We start from the raw sequence: 19667 nt of genomic DNA on the forward strand, positions 1-19667 counted from the left end.
ATTTGACACCATGAAGCAGCGGACAAAGTAAGTAGTCATACCACAATCTAGAGCAGTGGTTCTCAACTGGTGTATTTGCCATGAGATTTCTACTTATTAACACACTTTTCTTTGGATAACACAGCTGTTTCTCCAAGACAAAAAGGAAATTCCTTGAGAAAGTACCTAATTACCTCCGCCAAGGAGGTTATGTGATCGGCAGGGTTTGTTAGTTAGTTAGTTTGTTTGTTAGCAACATAACTCAAAAAGTTATGGACAGATTTTCAGGGAATTTTCAGGAAATGTCAGAAATGGCATAAGGAAGAAGTGATTAGATTTTGGGAGTGATCCAGATCACCGTCTGGATTCAGGAATCATTTAAAGGATTCTTTACTATTGGGAGATAGAGCTAATGGCAGAGGTCTGTGCTCTCCAAGTGCTTTTGTCTTGTGTTGAAATAAAATGTATTAATGTACGCATGTCCTTCTGTAATGACATGTTTATTTTCTCCAGTCTCTTTGTGTTTTTTTTTTTTAATTTGGGGACCAAACTGCAACATTTTTCATTAAATGGTTGAACATTTTTTTAAATTTTTTGGTTTTAATTTTTTGGTCACAATTTCTCCTACGGGATTGGTGGTGGGTCCTGATGCCTGACCAGCTGAACCACTGATCTAGAGGTACCTTTTACAAGTTTTGCACTTCAACTTCAAAGTAGAACAGACTTCATAGTTTTGCATATTAGACTTTTTAAAAGCCTTAATTTTGCTAAATTAATGTACCAACTTTAATGCTTTCTATGACTGCACAGACATCCTGGGAAGATGGGGTCATTTTGCTCCACTTAATTAACTAATGTTTAGAAAAAACTAGCCAAAATATGTTAAGGTAGATGTACGCTATATTAGAAAACTTCACAGCGATTTACTTTTCAGAGAGAGCCACTTTAATGTCAGCACGTCACAAACTTGTTGCCTTGTTTTACCTTAAATTTCACTAAATTTCACAGAGCAAACAACCTCATCTGCATAGCTGTTCAGCCTAGCATCCACACAGGCCAGTCTCTCCTTAAAGGGGTTTGCTTGTTTGCTCAGATTGTCCATCTACCTTATCTTTTAAGCTCTTTAACTGTAAAATCTCACTGGTTTTCATGCCTGCTCTGGTGCTTATAATTCATCTGTTATTCTTTGCATTTCACTGCTGTTCCCTCCAAAGGGTGTCACCTGCACCTTTCCCTGTTTCTTACGCTTGTTTGGATTTATGTTTTTTGCTCAAGGCTCCAAGGATGACTAATCAGTTAAGAAATTAAAGTAAGACTGAGCAGCACCTTGCAGTTCTTTAAAAGGCGCACAAATTTGTTGTTTCAAAAACTTTTCTGAACAAACTCACAATCTAAAGCTCTATTTACTTTAAATAGCCCCTTTTCAAACAGAGGTTAAAGAACTTTTTATGTTTAATTAACTTTAGAGTTTAATCTGATGCACTGATTAGTGAAATTAGGTCTTCAGAGGGAAGCTGATGCTGAAACATGATGCATTCACACACTAGGGTACAGTAATTAACTGTTCTATTTACTGGTTTTAAATTAACACAAGTGTTTGTGTGGTGTTTGACTAACATCTACAAAGCTTTGTTTGTACATGTGTTTAGCAAGCTGCTTTGCAAATCAGAAATATAAATTCCTAATTATCTATTAAAGAATAAAAAAGATGTATGGATATGTTAGAAAAAGACTTAGTCGTTGATTAAATTAAGAGTAACTGGGGTAGGAGCTTAAATTCTCAACACTGCTTTAATAATTAATGTAAGGGTGTGAGTGTTTTGGTGGGGTAGTTTTACAGCGTGACCGGTCGACCCACGCCGTGCCACATGGCTCTGAACCAACCAGATGACAGCATGAGTGTCTGCGCCTGTTTCTGTGTGCTGGACACTCACCCCATTGTGTGCCGTGCACTCTGATGTGCTGAGGTGACTAGTTGAAGAACCTGAGGTGGGTGTGTCTTCCTTCTCCCGGGGACTCATTGGATCTGTAGGCGTGCCCTCTGGCGTGTGTTCGATGAGGTTGGAAGTTCTATGTCGCAGCACGAAGGCCGGGCCCTCGGCCGCACTCGTCTCCCCTCCGTCCAGCTTGGAACGCTGGACTAGCCTCGGCGGGCAAAAGAGTGAGAAGAGGAGAGAGCTGACTCAAGACAGATGAGATGAAGACAAACCTGTTAAAAAAAAGACACATTTTAGTTTATTTTAGTCATTTTCCCACCCACCGTTACTATATGATTTCTTAGCCAGCTCTTAATAAATATTGACCAACCTGTACTCCACTGAGGGGGCTCTAGTCCTTAGACTGGTCTAAGATCTTCAGCACTTAAATAGGATGAAATCTACAAGACACAGAAAGAAGGGAGGAAAAGGTAGAAAGGAGTGATAGAAGGAGAAAAAACAGGAGGGAGCAGGGAATGAGGAAATTAGTGGCCATGATTTAATTATTCCTTAAAATATGAAATTAAAGCAACAAAATGCAATCAAAACAAAACTGAAGACAAAAGCAAGACATAATCTAGTCAAACAGCTGCAGTGCTCTAAGTGGCTCATTTCTAAACAATGAAAAATAAAACCATTTCAAGTTGAACTTGGCTTTCTACCCAAGCAATTAAGTGTGGTATATATATCACAGCCAAGGCATTAAGGAAGTCTTCTATTTGGGTCTGACTGTCCAGACTAATATGTTATAGTAGAGGCATTATCCGGCAGTTAAAAGGCCACAAGTTCAATCCCCTTATAACAAACTACCCTGCAGAGTTAAATATATCACGGCTCCATGGCAGTCCATTCATACAAAGCTGCTCTGCATGGACCATAGATGACTCATGTTGTCTAAGGTTTATCTCCACTACTTCAAAAGTTACCCACGGTATCAAGGTCTTAACATGCTGGATCTACGCACACAGGCAGCCAATAAGGAGCTGCCAGCTCTCTGTCATCATGGGTTACTTAGCAATGAAAGGTGTCAAGGACAGGAACACGAGATTCACACACAGGAAGTAGATTTTTTTTTTCCCTGTTGAGATTTATCTTGGAACGTCTTTATCTTTGTTGTTTCTCTGCACAGCTTTGCAGGAAAACATGGCACAAAGACGTCAAACTCATGTTACATCCAAAACAACCAAAAAGCCAAGGCTGGAGGCTCTATATCCACAGGTAGTCAATCCAGATGCCCTTATGCACATATGGGCCATTCTTGTGAATGGGATATCTAAAGAACAGTTTGATGGATTTATTTCAAACTCAGCACAAGTGTTTGCCCTAACTGAAGGATGATCAGATTAGATTATGGAGGTCATAAGTGAAAGATAAATTTCATTGGACTCCATGTTTATCCTTTGCTTTCAAGGCCATTCTTGTGAACATCTCCTTAGAATACTCTGACCCTTGGAACCCCATGCCAATGCACAAGTGCATGTAGAATCTCAACTCTTTAAAGTACAATCAAGATATAGACATCTATTTTTCAGGATAGGATTTTTGATGGGATTTTTGATGGGATGGAACCGCCAGGAGCCATCTGTAGACTGGCAAAAAGGTAAGCTTCCAATCACAATTCACAGAAATACGTCTTACAGTTCCTGAGATATTGCAAACAGCATATCCGCAATACTTCTTAGGATCTTCACTGATCCAGCAGGGTTCAGAAGGTTAAGGGATAACTTTGCACAAATGTCCACTATGGCTCAGGGATAAACTGATTAGACTTTTAAAGTAAAAGTTTGAGGTTGCTGTGCTTCACAGTCGGCCCTTGCCTAGTGGGCCTGTGCTCAAAAAATCGATGTAGTAATATATTGTCACATGCATCTTGCTGATAAGCGTATCGGTACGGATTTTACAGAATCGATATGGCCATAGAGGCTGTCACCACAGTTTTGCAGTGCAGTTAACAAAAAAGCCACCAGATGGCAGCAGTCGCGAAACTGCATGATGATGGTAACATGGCTCATAGTATTTATCTACTGCTCGCAGGCTAAAAGCAAAGATACTGTATTATTTTGGGCTTCTTTCAAATACCAGAAAATCAGGAGTTTGATTGGAGTCATTCAAGCTGTAAGAAGGTAAAACACTGCAGAAACACTAATCTTCATCGACACATCACACCAGGCTAATTAGCAGTTAGAAGCAAAAGCTAGGCTCACCAGGCTAATCAACCAACTCTGACTGATACTGTATAGTCAAGGTCTCCCTCCTGTGAAAAGTAACAGCCTCTGTGGTGAATTCAGTGTAGAATATGTTTGTTATGACATGCTTATTATCACAAATCAACATGAATCGCAATACAAACCATATCGTGCGGCGAGGTGATCAGTAAGCCATTTTACCTATAATGTTTTTATGAATCCCTCTACCACAGAAGACCCCACAGCCCTTTTTCTTGACAAATGACTACACTGACTGGATACTGGATACCTCTCATACCTTAGGACTAGTCAACTAGTCTGAACTTAAACTTGCACTTAATCAACTATAAAATAAAACGCCAAGGTACATCCTTAGTTTAAATCAAAAATAGCTCGAATGAACAGATATAAGCACATAGATAATCTCATGAAACCAGGATTTAAAAACATGTGACACCTTTCACTATGACCTAAACATCGACCAGTTAATACAGGCCTCCTAAAAAACCTCCTTGGTGGTATTGAAGGTTGAATCATCTATCTTTGTGCAGACATTTAAGCCTTCATAAGGATGAATATGCTGATGTGTACTTGACCCAGAGACCTTCATATGTGAATGTTTATAGAGGCAGCTTGTTTCCAAACACTCATGCAACCGAGGCGTTTAATGTTCTGTAAATGATGAGAACTGCAGCTGCACATTTGTATCAGCATGTCTTACATTGCTGAGATCAGTTTTCTCCTTGTGTGCAGCGCTCCAGAGGGGCCCCTCGAGCACTGGACCACTTAATTTTAACCATCTACCACAAACATACATTAGGGGATTGAATACCCAGGGGGAGAGAAGTACCTGAGCATGGACTTGTAAACATGTACACGCTCAGACTGCTAACTACATCATTTGTTATAGTAAGCATGTAGGGAACAAAGAGCTGCAGTAGATCTAAAGTAAAGGGCAAGGTAACACAAACAGCAGTATACTGAGAGACCACATGATTCATCATAATCAAAGTTGAACACATGTAGTTCTGAGGAAGCATACTTGTAAAGCTCCATTCCTGTACCAAACACCAGAAAGCTTATACTCCCAGACTAGCATCTAACTGCGCATCAATAATACAAAAAAAATACCAACAGATCTTCAGTTATTATTAATAAAAATAAGCAGCCAGGAGTAGATGAGAAAAGCACTGTCTTAATAGTCCAAAAACATTGGCAACATTTCAGTACCAAAATGTTCCAGTGTGGTTTTGCAATCCAGACAGTGTTTGCCTGCATTTTTTGGTAACTAAAAACAAAACGTTACCCAATATTGGGCACCCAGAACTGCTGTTTTTGTTAACAGTGTCAAAATAGGTATCCCTATTGTTGGATTTTTTTCCCCAATTATATTAAAATTAAAAACCTGGTTTTGTAAAAACCAAGTAATGCAGTCAGGGGTTCCAAAACTTTGGCCATCAGGGACATCATACTGAAGGAGTCTCAGATAGGGACAAATATCCAACATCAAACATCCTTTTGAAATATATATTTCCTTTTTTCAGTTAGAGTGTAGAGTCAAGTTTGAGACATGTAGACAGACGTCACTCAGTAGCCATGGTCAAGCTCAATGGCATCTTTTTTGTCCGGGCCTTAACACCCCTGGTAATATGTCCAGAGACTGCAGATGGTTTTCAGGCCCTTGGGATATCTATAGCGCTACCAGAGGGCTAATGGCAACCCCCCAGGTAGTACCCTAGACCGTGCTTACTCCCCACATCCACCCCTTACTCGGCCCTAAAGGGGGAGACTTTGTTATCTTTTCAACAGGTAATTTTCCCATGCCGCTGGTAATATGCAAGGACATCCAGAGCAAGACCATGGTTGTGTTGATCCTCCTTCCCGCCCGAGTGTGCCCTCATTTGGGCTTACTCGCCATATCTCAGCCTCAATTTTTGCCCAAACATACCTAAAAGCTCTACACAGTACTGTATCTTTTATTTTTACATTGGTTTGTTTTTTAAAGGGTAAACAGATGTATAAGTTCTCCTGCCATGCCTCTGGCTTTATTAGCACAGAAAGCCGGCTTAAATCAACAACACCTGCTTTACGACAGCTATGTTAACTCCAATAGTATGCATGACTCAAAAGGCTAACAAACAGTCGCTCTGTTAGCAACTGTTTGCACACATTGTTCGTGATGAAACCAAAGTAGACAGGATTAGTCTGGAAGGAGAAGGCTTCTTTAAGCTATTGGCATTTGTCAAGCTGGAGTAAAAGCTGCCACCACGACAAAATGATTACATAAGGTGTCAACAAATGCAAATACAATGTATGTACAATGTTAATCCTGTAACTGTACTGATTTTGCAGGACTACAATTATAAACAGCATATCAATAAATGTTATATAAAGACCTCGAATTCGAGAGCAAAGAGAAAATAATATAACACCTAAAACTAGAAAAGCACTCAGAGAGCACAGACCTCTGCCATCAGCCCTATTTCCCAAAAATCAATAATCCTTTAAAAACATTCCTGGATCCAGACGGTGATCCGGATCACTCCCACTATCTAATTCGCCGATCACTCCCTCCCCGGTGGGGTGGAGGCAAAGCACTGGCTTCGCCACATGTGGACTGTCATGGCAAAAGCACCCATGGTCTCACCGGATGACTGGAAGTCATGGCAGAGGGTGAATATTCCTCTATTCCTCCCAGCATTGTGAGTACAATTTGCTGTCTTTCTCTCTGTTACGCTCTGACTCTCCTTGACCAGGTGTGCGTCTTTCAAACTCTATAAACTCCAAAACTTTGAATAGAAACACACCAAAAACATGCTGCTGGGATTGAAGTTAATCATGTTCACCATCTCCTGGTGTAAAGTGGTAACAGTTCAGACCTCTGCCATTAGCCTTATCTCCCAATAGTACAGAATCCTTTTAAAAATTCTTGGATATAGACGGTGATCCGGATCAGTCCCAAAATCTAATTACTTCTTCCTTGCCATTTCTGACATTTCCTGAAAATTTCATGAAAATCCGTCCATGACTTCTTGAGTTATGTTGCTAACAAACAAACAAACAAACCCACCTGATCACATAACCTCTTTGGCGGAGGTAATGATTCTATAGTAATAATTTAATCAATCTACAAATAATGAAAAGTTGCCAGTGTAGTCTGACATTAAGGGCTCACCTTAATGTAAGTGTTGTAAGAAATATGCCTCTGAGTAAAGTATAGAGGACAAGAAGAAGAAACAAAAGAAGTGAAAGACTTCACTAAGAGAAAGTAACAGAGAAAATCACTAAGAGAGCCAAAGGAAAAATACAGTTTCATAACCTGATGCCATTGACCGGCCAACAGTAGATCTTTTCTCCACTGTGAAGATTAGAAAGAAGACGGAGCTGAGCTGAGATGACTGGCCTGTGGGCACGAGCCCTCATCGAAATCAAACACTTCTACACTCGCAGACTGTCCGATCAATCTCCATGCTTCCCCTCCCTCTTTTCTCCCCAATCGACTATTTTTGAAAACGATATCGACACTCTTTCGGAGTAACTGCACCCTCATTTTCTGTCGTGATAAAAAGTGAGGTTTCATGCTGGCTCTATATTAGCTTGGGAATAACAGGAATGAAGTGCTTAAGATGTTTTTGGGCTCTTTTTGCTGCTGTAGTCGATTCCCAAGATAACAGTCTGGTGGCCTGATTGCTGCACAAGAACAAACAGCTCTCCTGACAGCTGAGAAAGCTGAGTAGTTTTGTTGTTTGGGTCTGGTAAGAGTCTGGAAGCAGGGGAAGAAGAAAAAAGAAAATGAAAGAAACTTGTGTGGATGACCTTATGGGTGATCTGCTTTCTTTAAATATCTACAGAAAGAGAGAAAAGCTGGCAGTTTCATTTGGTTCTCTATGAGAATTTGCTGTATGTTTTATTTTGTTTTATTCAATTCTGTATTTCTTTGTAATTTCTCCTTTTGCAAAAATAAATATCTCAAGTTAAAGACTTATGAAAGTCAAGGAAAGTCCAGTTACAATTATACAAACAAGCTTTGATCCTCTGAATCCCCTGATTTCAGCATGTTTTGGCAAGTTTTTTAGTTTGTTTTTTTGTATGTGATAATGATATGTGTCCCTGTCTATACATTTAAATTAAAACTTTTTCTTGCCCATGATGAAGGACCAACAGTCTTCAACTTAAGAGAAAAAACGCATATAACTACGGCTGGCCACACATGATTTTAAGGCAGACTTTTAGGACAGATTTGCCCACAGACTGCCCTCGACAGAATACCCACAACAGCCAATGACAGGGAGCAGACTGGGTAGCATCACCAATCAGATGTCGCGTATATTTATGGTTCACAAAAATAAGCAAAACTATACTTTGATCCCAGTGGCTGGAGTCAAGCTCGACACATGTGTCTCGACAGCCAAGGTCAAGCTCAACAGCATCTCTCTTGCTCAGGCCTTTTTACTCCTGGTACCCAGAGACCACCGCTGGTTTTTGGGGCCTTCAGACATCCACAGCCAACCAGGGGCTCACAGCAACCCCAATAATGGTACCCTAGGCCGTGCTTACTCGCCAAATCCACCCCTTATTCAACGGTAAGGTAAGGCCTTTGTTATTGTTTCCTATGTGCCTGGTAATATGCAAGGACATCCAGAGCACAATCAGGGTTGTGTTAATCTTCCTTCCCTCGCTAAGGTGCCCTCAGGCAGCTGATTCACCATATCTACACCTTACTTTGGCCTCAAATTTTGGCCCAAACATCCCTCAAAGTTCTGCACAGTACTGTACTTCTATCTGCTGAATCAAAAAGATTTTTTATTAAGTAGTGGAAATTATCTGTTGGATGAACTCCGATCTGTTTTATGGTCAAACATGAGAGACAATGTTGCCACAGTGGGAGTCTTACACCAAAAAAAAAGTGCTGAAAAAATTGGTTTGAATAGGGAGTCCTTTTTTACACAGTTACATCATCTGTTTAAAGAGTACACTATGTTGTTGAGCCCAGGATGTATAAAGCATGGACATAGTCCCACTGATGTCACCCATGTGACACGCCCAACATGTAGCCTGCATAGCTGCTTTGTGAGCTTAGCTTTAGCTACATTAGCTACATAGCTGTGTTATCTATACCTATGTTGGCTTTAGCAACATGCACTTCAGCAAATGTAGCTAATGCTAACTTAGCTAGGCAGATAACATATGCTTTGCGAGCTTAGCTTTAGCTACATTACCTACATAGCTCCGTTATCTATAGCTATGTTGGCTTTAGCAACATGAGCTTCATGAGCTTGTAACTAATGCTAACTTAGCTAGGCAGATAACATATGCTTTGTGAGCTTAGCTTTAGCTTCCCTAAGTGCGTAGTTCTTTTATCTATGTAGCTACATTCCCAACGTAGCTTAGGCAACCTTTATCTTTTATCAAATCAAACAGCTAAGTTATTTAAAATCCCACCACCCTACTCTGGAAAATGTGTGTCAATAGCAAAATTATCAATTGATGCCAAATTCCCATTTTCCTCCCTGTTTTAAAGGTTTTTTTTTCTATTGTCAAAATAGATTTCTTAAGGTATAGAATAATAACAAGCAATCCATGTAAAAAATAATAAACACATAAGACATAGTAAATCTTTTCTCTCTTTGCATTTGCAGATAACCTGGAGTAATTTTAAAGATTTACTTGAACATCTTAACTTATTCAACACTGTAGGAAAATATCACCTCCATTTTCAGACTGATAATGCAAAGACAGCTGTGAAATGTCTGCAACGTGCTTAGTTCTTTACTTTTACAAGCCATAATGCATTACTCTCAGTGCATTTTCACACTGAGTATTTAAAACATAAAGCTTGCACACATAAACACACAAACTCACTGGCACCATCTCTAAGCACTGCCCTGACAACCACAGAAGAAAAGGAGTCTGAACAGTACAGCCCGACCTCATATTGAGATAAAATAGACTCATTATGATGGAGTGAACAGATAAAACAGAGGGAAAAAAGAAAAAGAAGAAAGAATCTGATTCAAACACCCAAACCAAATGGGGCTTCCCGGGGTCCGAGCCAAAACCAAAATGTTCAACTCTGAGCTCTGAGAGAACAGCTGACACATTATGTGTGTCGACAACAGGATGTAAAATGACTCATAAAAGACTTTTCATGCAGGGTAACTGTATGATCGGTATTCACTTGGCACATAAAAGCCTCCACAACATTGTATACAACCCTATTTTCCCTTCGTTACAGCCCCTGTGTATGACAAAGTTACTCTAAACACTAAAACTCCAAGGAGCGAACCAATCAGAAAGACAGCTTTACCATCTGCTCAGTTTTCCTGCAGGTCAGAAAAACCCAGGAAATACAATCAAACTGCTGCAGAATGACACAGAGTCCAGATAAGACAGGATAAAAAGTAGGAGAGACTGGGGTTAAACAGGATTATTACAGTGATAACACACATTTTTTTCTTGTTACATAAATTCTATTACCACCACATGACGTCAGCATTGGCCAATATTGTACTAAACATTCCTGAGACATGTCAACAAGATTCCTTCAGTTTACAGGGAATGATTGCTGGAAATGCAGTTAAGCACTTGGGTTGTCAAAAGCTCTTACACGATTCTAGCAAAAACGTAAAAACGCTTTTACCTGTTTTGGTCTCGGTTGCAGTCTGCGCTACATTTGGTATCTTGAAATATCACCATCAATCTCACCTGCTCAAACAATGAGACTAACATCATCCTGAAATTTGATAGAGAACTTTACCATGTTGTATGAGTATGTGTGCACATGCTTAGGCTTTCTACTGACACCATTAAGTATTGTGCATATTTTGTCTTGAACTGCTGAGCAAATTCTTGTTTTTAATTTTTATTCACACTGTCTAAATTGTACAAACTGAACCATTTCCAACACATTGGCCACTGTCTCTCTTTTGTAGCCTCAGGTTTAAATATGACTTACATCAGTAGTCTATCTTTAAGCTAAAGTGTTGTTTGTTACTACCAGTCAATTTTACAACTGCCATTCACTTCTAATCTACTATCAACTAAGGTGTAATTAATATGCTTGACTACAAGGAAGGATTTAATGCAGACCGAATGAATAAAATATCATGGTTTAAATTATCTGATCCCATCCTTGGTGTTAAAGCATACAAGTTTCATGACTTAAAAGTTGATTTGTCATATCAAATGTACTTTCACTGCTGTTTAAGTAGGTGTTGATCATTTTATCTGTCTGATTAGTGGTGCCAACATCAGGCTTTTGGACGATTAAGCTATGTGTATCAGCATTTTACTGATTGCCACGACTTTGATTCCACTGCAAATTGTATATTCAGCTCAATGCTTATTTAAACTGAGTGTAAGAGACTAGTCTACAGCAGAGGAAAGGTTCAGAAAACAGTCAAATTAATCATAGGGTCACTGTGTCAGTGGGTATATGATGTGAGGCAAGTATGCCCAGTAGAGTGTGGCTAAAGTTAGCCGTTAGCTCCTCCAGTCTTTGTTCTTCTTTGCAGATTAATGTTTTGTTTTGTGGTTTATCATCACTTTGGTTAAACAGTTATACATGAACCCTCAACAGTCTATGTACAACCTTATTTCCATTCCTTGTTCAAAACAGTGTCATACTTCTTAGAAACGCTGAACCTGAAACCTTTCATGTTTACATGCAGTGAGTGCCAGGCTCTGATAGGAAGGCAGTGGCCATGAACTAGTAGCAGGCAGCATCAGAACAGCATTTGACCAGGATTTCAGCCCAGTTTATGTAAGAAATTATAGATAATTACTTAAACCAACTCTTAAATCTTGCGACAGCTATTTTGATATTCAAATTAGAACATTTAGCCGAATAACCAGGCACATCCATAGTTGTCACTCCTCCCAAATACTAATTCCATGTTATTTTCTAATATTTGTTTGACATTATGAACCAGCTCTGAAGCTCTAACAGCATACAGTCAATAGGTATTATTGTCCTTAAACTATGGATACTATTGAGCTTTTAATATCAATGGTATTGATTTGACCCAAAGGTCAATTCCACTAATACAGCCAGTGTGTGCACCCACTGCAGCAAGCGTGTTGGCTGTTTTTTAAAACCTTTGTGACTATGTAATGACACTGGGGGCATTATTGATCCTAAACTATTGATGTGAGCCTGCAGCTAACATGCGTCTTCGGGTGGAGTATGTAGAGTAAGGAGTGAGAAAAACAAGGACAGAGGAGGAAAGTGGATATATGTCGACCGCATTTACCCTTTAATGCTACACATGCAAAATTCTACAGCTCTATCTTCTACTCCTCGGTGTTCTTACACAACATGCAGTCTGTCTTCATGACACAGTACGTTCTCTGATGTACCGACTACAAGGACATCTGAGACAGAAAAGCAGCAGAGTTAAGGTTGCTTGAGTCACTGCATTACAGTCTGTACTTACATCTACAGTACCTGCAGTTTGTGACATTTGAAGGCTGCTCTTATCTAGAAGGCCAGTAATTGTTTTTTTTTTGTAGGATCAAACCCATAACCTTTAATTCAGAGAACAGCCTGTCTCACCCCTGAGATCAAGTTACAACAATGGGATTACCTGATGCTGTTTGATCTGTTTAAAATGAAGCTAAACAAGCAGTATTAGTCTGGTAACATGTACAACAGGTTCATAAATTAGTTACCAATTTTTTTTCTTATCCTAAATGAACAATTTGGAACACATTAAAAGCAGAAGTGTAGTTGGATGAAAAGCCCACTGTTTCACCATACTAATAATACTATCCATGTCTTTGTAGCTCTTAAGGAGGCTTTTCTAGCAAGCCTGGAACCTGGCTGACTTTCAGGGGCATATAAAAAACAAATCCACAACAGTAACTCTGACATTGAAAGTCTTTTTATCCATTTTTCAATCGTTTCTGCTGCTAGCTTCAGCATTAGCCACCATGTTGACTTCCCATGATGCATTGCGATGGGTTGTGACAACCAATGACAGGCTGTTCTGTCGTCATATCATGCTTTGCCAAAATGTGCATGCCTCCACACTTTGAAACTGGATGAGACAGCCTGGGAGCTCACAATGGAGAGAAAGAGACACAGAGAGGCCGTGAAGTGTCCCTCTGAGTCACTGTTGGCAGGAAATGCTTTGATCAAAGGCTCAAAAGAAAGCAAATCCCAAAAGCGCAAGGACTTTTTTTGTAAATATGTGAATATTTTGAAGACTTTTTGTCACTTTTTCTTCCAAAAGACACGGGACAAAAAGTGTTTCAAAAAAAGGTGTAAGTCATTATTGTTTACTGTGTAATAACATAAAAATACTTGAGTTTAATTTTCTATTTAGGTTTATTTGTCTTAATAGTCCCATAACTTTTTAAAAATTCAAGTGACATTACTGCAGCAAAATTATCTTTTGAAAAAAGGGTGTTTAGAGCTTGTCTTTGCACCACGGGGTTGATGTTTTACAAGCTTTTTAAGACAAAAAGTCCAGGTGAGACACAATGGTTAAAATAGCTTAGGGTTTAGAGGGTTAGTAAAAAAATAAGTCAGACGTGTCTTAAAACTGCCACTATGGCTACATCCAAATAAACTGACAGTCACCATTGTTTACCAGCTTATTATATAACTAAACAACATCTGTAGCTAATGCCTTGTTCCTCTCAAATGATGCTTATTGGTCAGGCCATTCTTAGACCAGGAACAATTATTTCAGACTGGAGCTTTGTCATAAGGCTCTGCCAAGTGACAAACATCAAATCTGGCCAATCAATCACCTTTGCAAAATTAATGTTCAACTAATTGGTCTCAATTTTGTCTGTATTCTGATGGTTTTCTTACCCTTATACCAGTAAACCAGTTTGATTTTAAACTTCAGTGTAATAGTAAATTAGTCGCTTCAGGTCACCCCTGAATTGAACCGTTAGCTTGTTATTTATTACTTTAATTACTTTGCTTTAGATGCTAGTTTGCAAATTTTACAGTCTTCAAGCTACTACAAGTGCATGCCCCAAAGATGAACTTTGACTTAAAGGTAGCAGAACATGCTAAAATTAGAATGCTTGCAACCTATAGGCTACACAAGGTCATTTATTTGTGCCTACAGTTCCTCATGCTTATTGTCACCATCTGTCTCTTCGTCCATCTCTCACTTCCTCTCATTCTCTCGCAAGCCGTCAGCTAACTTTACTCTAAAGAGATCATTTGTGCCATAGAACCACATGACACCTGCTTCAAGACTCAATCCTGTCAGCAAACAGGCAAACCCAACAGGAACACAGGAGGGGAAAAAACAAAGACTGAGGAAAGAAATAAAACATAATGACAACCAAAACTGAAAATCAATGTCACTGGAATTGATTTGTTCTCCCTTTTTTGTCCTCAAGGAAAAGATTGAGAGGCAACTTGGTAGAAGCTGTAAAAAGTGCAAGTGGAAAGAAAAAAGAAAAAGTACCCACTTCTGGTTCTTAAACCGGGGACTGGGGACCCACATCTGTCTAAGGGACCCATTTGTCATGACTGTGACTGCTCTGTAAAATCCACTCTGTGTATAAATCATGTGTAACAGAGGAGTGGGATTCAGTGGGTGAGCTAAATAATAGCGAGTGCTGCCTGAGTTGGAGGTAAATAGATTCAGTATAGGGAGCCAAGGGAGAAAACGTGCTTTATGAGGAAGTTAACTGCATGTGAAGGCAGCAGACAGAAGTAGGTGAAAGTAAAACTTCTCTATACTGAAGGAGAAAGAGACGGGGAGGTACACGAAAAGGGACAGAAGATCTGACTCATTAAACTCGCTCTGGAGCATCATGTGGTTGTGTCACTGTCAGGCAAATACTCCTTGGTGTATGATTGTGTGTGTGTTTGAGTTCTGACAGATTAAGTCATAAACTATAGGCTGTTTGCTGCTTAAGCAGTATTTACTTGAACAAATATAGGACACAGGCCAAACAGCTATGACATTTTTACAAGCGATGTCCCAATCCTGCTTAATAAGTAGAAAGGGGACAGATGATTCACTTTTAAGCATATCAGTACAGCCAAATGGACTCTTACGTTGGGCTAGTATCATTTTTCTTGGACAAGCATAGCCCAAAACTTTCTAGAGACCCAATAACAGGATTTGTTTTTGTTGTTACACTGGAAAAATCGCTTAAAAACTGAAACTGAAAAGAAATACCTGTTTCTAGCTGACTGCTACTGTGTCCTAAGTCTCCGGAAGTTGATTCAGATCAGCTGGCAGCACACTTGGATGAAGTAAAGAACTCTAACTTTTGCTTTATTAAAGTCATGTGTGCTACAAAGCACAAATAATCTAATTTAATACCATAACTACTTATGTAAGTATTTTGAGATATCTACATAAAAGTCACACAGAGACAAAGACAAAGTGTGCCTTCTTCTGAATTATTTTCAAACAGGTAATCTCATAGAAACTTGTAAGATCAAACATGTCTTTGGAGGAAAAAAAAACATGCAGGGCTCCAATGTTATCAGCTGTTTTGAACCAGAAAGTAAAAGAGAAAAACAATCTCACTCAAGTCATGGCTGAGGGGACAGAATCAGTGTGGCTATTACATTTTGCAGCATGACCTTTCCTTAGCCATTGTGGCTTTCTGCTGAATATTTCCTCGCTGTTCCTGCCAGGATTTCACTGATATCTTTTTATTCAAAATCAGGAAGACGAACAAAGATGACAACACCAGACTTTTGACTACAAGACCCTAATATCGGTTCTGAGCAGTTGGTAAAATACTCTCTGTTGTAAAATGCCTCAATTGTTATGCATATTTACACTAATTAATCTACCTACCCTAATAATAAATCAGTTTATCTATTTACTGTACTCCAGTGCTGCAAGTAATTCATCTATTCATGGTAAGAAAGCTCACTGTGGTATAATGCCTTACTTCTTAATCACACTTGGCCAATAAATCTGATTTCGATTCCTAAATGTTCTTTATAATGGGTCAAATACACATCATTATCCCGCACCAGTAAAGAACGAGTACTTCTCTTACCTTTTTATATTCATACTCTTACGACAATTATAAGATGTTTATCCACCACAAAGTGAGAGTATTAGTGTAAAAATCTGTTCATTAGAGACTGCCAGACTGCTGCTGCTGTGTGAATATCTGACAAGCAGCATGACATTTCCCCACAATGTGTGCTCACTGTCTGAGTCACTCTGTCAGATAAGGCCTGTGGCCTGTCTCCTGCTGTCATTACTCTCTCTAATAGACACACACATACAACACACACAGGGAAGTTACAAAACAAGCATTGTGTCACATACGGAAGAAATGCAGGCATGCCTCTTCCCTTTCTCTAATTCCATCACTTATCTAAACTAATTCTAATTTCTATTTATGGTTATTATAGTGATGGCATGAACTATATTGAACCATAACAGCAAAGATAACGACACATAATTATATTGAATGACTAAATATTTACATCTTCAGCAACTGATTTTTTGGACCCTTAGGGGCTGCAAACAGAATGATATCCATAAATAAACCAACTATGTTTCAAGTTGAGCATGCAAATTTGAAAGCAAACAGATGCTAATTTATTTCCACATCATTCTATTTCAGGGTGTCAGCATTCAGCATTTTTTTGCCATTTGAAGAACTTTTTTTCAGTTTCAACACGTTATAGCATAGTATCCTGCACTAAAGCAGCCAAACTTTGTTCAGTGGCTAACTGCTGACTCTGTCTGCTCAGTGGTGCTGTTCAGCTTGTTTATGGTGGGATTTAAACAGATAAAAATTGTCAACATGTTTTTTTTTTGTGTGCTGCACATGTGAATGTGAACTGTCAGTTTTAGCACCCTGATTTTACCCAGGATTTTTTCCTACTTGATCCCTGGTAAATGTTCTCCTCCCTGACAGGTAAAACATCTTAATCTAAGAGACAAGTGTGAAAGAGCAACTTGTAAATTCAGGGCAAAGCTCCTGAATTTTTCCTGCTAGCCTCCTTGAAAAGTTCCAGTGTGAAGTCAGGGTGATCTCATGAGTGAATATGGAAAGAAATATTCAAGAACATTCCCAGGGGTGACTGGCTGATGATGACTATATCCTGCTACTGCCTTTTCTGACATTTTTGTTATGTTCTCCTTACGTCACACACTACCTCCCTCTTGCTTTAAACACAGTTACCTGTTGTGAGGTGCATTTATGAATAACCAAGTCAGGAATGGAAAATTTCACAGGCAGTCTACCTTGAATATTCTAGGAGTACCTCAGTGAAAACAGCTGAGAAGAAATCTCCAACAGCGTTACTTGTGATATTCATTACAGCCAAAAAACAAGAGGTCAATCTGACTTGAATAACATTTTTTTCCTATGACCTTTCAGCAGATTAGATATATGGGTCATGATGTAAGTTATGTGTAATAGTCTACCACCCATCCTGATTACATATTTCCCTAGCGTTTCTTAATCAGTGAGGCTATCATGTGTCACAGGCTGTCACAGACTATCTCAGACCTACTAGGGCATGACTTTGAGTTTCTATCCTGGTTTTTCAGGTATGGCAGCACAGCATGCGTTTAAACAGGTTACTCAGGCCTGTCAGTTTAAAATGAGTCAGACAGGTTTACTCTCCTGTCTCTTTTGTTTACTCATTACATTATTTTGCTAACAAGTCATATCACAACCTGAGTGTTCGTGAGAGCATTTTACCGACATCTCTCAGATGAAACTGACTTTTAGTGCTTCCACTGAAGTACATCAGCTTTTCTGTAAGTGAAATCACTCTTTAATCCATAGACGCCACGTCAACCGGCTTGTCATACTTAAGAGCAGTCGATGTTTCAGAAGATAGCAGCTTCCCCTGACAACAAGTTTTGCACATTGCTCTTTAAACAGACTGCTGAAGTCACTTGTCTTCTGACCTTCTGTCTTCTCAGCCCCTCCTTTGGCTATCATTACAAGGCAAACATAAAGACCTGGAACAATCAAGGCCAGTATGGGGTGATAGTAGAACACCGGTCAAGACTTTTTCTTATTAATTGTCAGTATCATCTAAACTCCTGACCTTGCTATGTCAGGTAGAAAAAAGTGGCACTGACATCAGTAACTTATTTTTCCTTTGTGTGTGAATGATTTTGTCCCAGACAAAATCAATCTGAAACATTTTTAACCTAAAATTATGACGTGGAGACTTGCATTTTGTACTAAATGATAAATGTCAGCATGGGAAAGGATACAAGCCATTACATAACATTGTAAGATATGATTTTATATGATATTGTATGTGATGTTATGATGCAATGCAACACTATATGATGCAGTATTATATGGTACAGCATGACAACACAAAATGACACAATACAATAGAAAACAATACAGTTCAACATGACATGATATATGATGTGATGTGATATGATAAAATCCCATCCAATAAGATACCTTAGGATACGACAGGACACAATATAATGCGACAACACCATGCAATAGGATACAACACTATAGGATATGATACCACATGACACGACACTAAGGTTCAATACAATATATCTTTCCGCTGTTGAAATCTAACTTGTGCCCCAGTGCAAAATAAGAGCAAAAAAAAATTGCACTCGGACCAGTGACAATAATAGACAACATAAATTGCACAATACACCCAGTTGCTCAAGAGCTGCGTAAAAACACACAACATAAATTAGAGAACTTAATTTTAGAAAGGTAACACAATGACACTTTTGCACAACCCACTCAGCCTAAGAAGCATAATTTAAAATTTCAACTGGTAGAGAAAGCAGCAGCAGAATATGAAAAAGGCTGTAAGCAGGCTAGGGCCCCAAGAAACAGATGGGGCTGGGTAGGTCTATACATTTAAAAATATCTAAACAGCAATACTAATTCTACTTTATCGACTAGGTCACCTGCTATGCATGAACTATTAAGCAGAGTTTGACAACATTTTCTGTCCAAAAATTGGATTAGTCTGGAGTCAAACTTTTTTTTTTTAGTGGTGTGTTTGACTGTGTGTGTGACATGGGGTGGATAAATAGGCCTCCCTTTGTATTTAGGAGGGCTTTACAATGATGTAAACCTGCTGTCAAAGACCACATGACTGCTTTGACTGTTCACTGGAACTCTGTGGTCCAACTGAGACCTGCACTTAAACATAGCCACATATACACACACCCAGCCTAACATCATATTACTGAAACCTTTGACTGGCTTCAGTCAGAGCATATAGCTGTGTTTTCACATTAAGCTTGGAGGGGTTGCTTTATAAGCAAGCTGATCATTTCAGCTTCTATTTCATAAAAGTTTTGGGGGGTTTTTCAGTGCCAACAGTGCTCTTTGAACCCTATCCAGCTGCTGAAAATATTCTAACAATTGAAAGAACACAACCTAACTCACTGTAAAGTGAAATCCCAAATTTGTGCCTTAACACACTAGATATGTTGGAATATGGTGGTGTAAACGTGAAAACACCAAGATCTATGTTATCCACGAGACACTCAACTCATGATATAATACCTTCATGACACTAGATTCACAAAATATGATTAGGCACAACTGTTTCATA

At 39.1% G+C, this 19667-nt stretch overlaps 1 protein-coding gene across 1 annotated transcript in view; it reads right to left on the bottom strand.

Annotated features, from left to right (window-relative positions):
• adipor2 (adiponectin receptor 2) overlaps window positions 1–19667 on the bottom strand; it is a 50526-nt gene that overhangs the window by 25759 nt on the left and 5100 nt on the right. The window contains exons 2-3 of the mRNA XM_041780707.1: window positions 2287–2356; window positions 1914–2188 (exon numbers count right to left, since the gene is read on the bottom strand). Coding sequence (XP_041636641.1) covers window positions 1914–2000 — 87 coding nt within the window. The 5' untranslated portion in view covers window positions 2001–2188; window positions 2287–2356. The remainder of the gene's footprint in view (window positions 1–1913; window positions 2189–2286; window positions 2357–19667) is intronic.

The sequence above is a fragment of the Cheilinus undulatus genome, linkage group 23 (assembly GCF_018320785.1).
Source record: "Cheilinus undulatus linkage group 23, ASM1832078v1, whole genome shotgun sequence".
Taxonomy (NCBI): domain Eukaryota; kingdom Metazoa; phylum Chordata; class Actinopteri; order Labriformes; family Labridae; genus Cheilinus; species Cheilinus undulatus.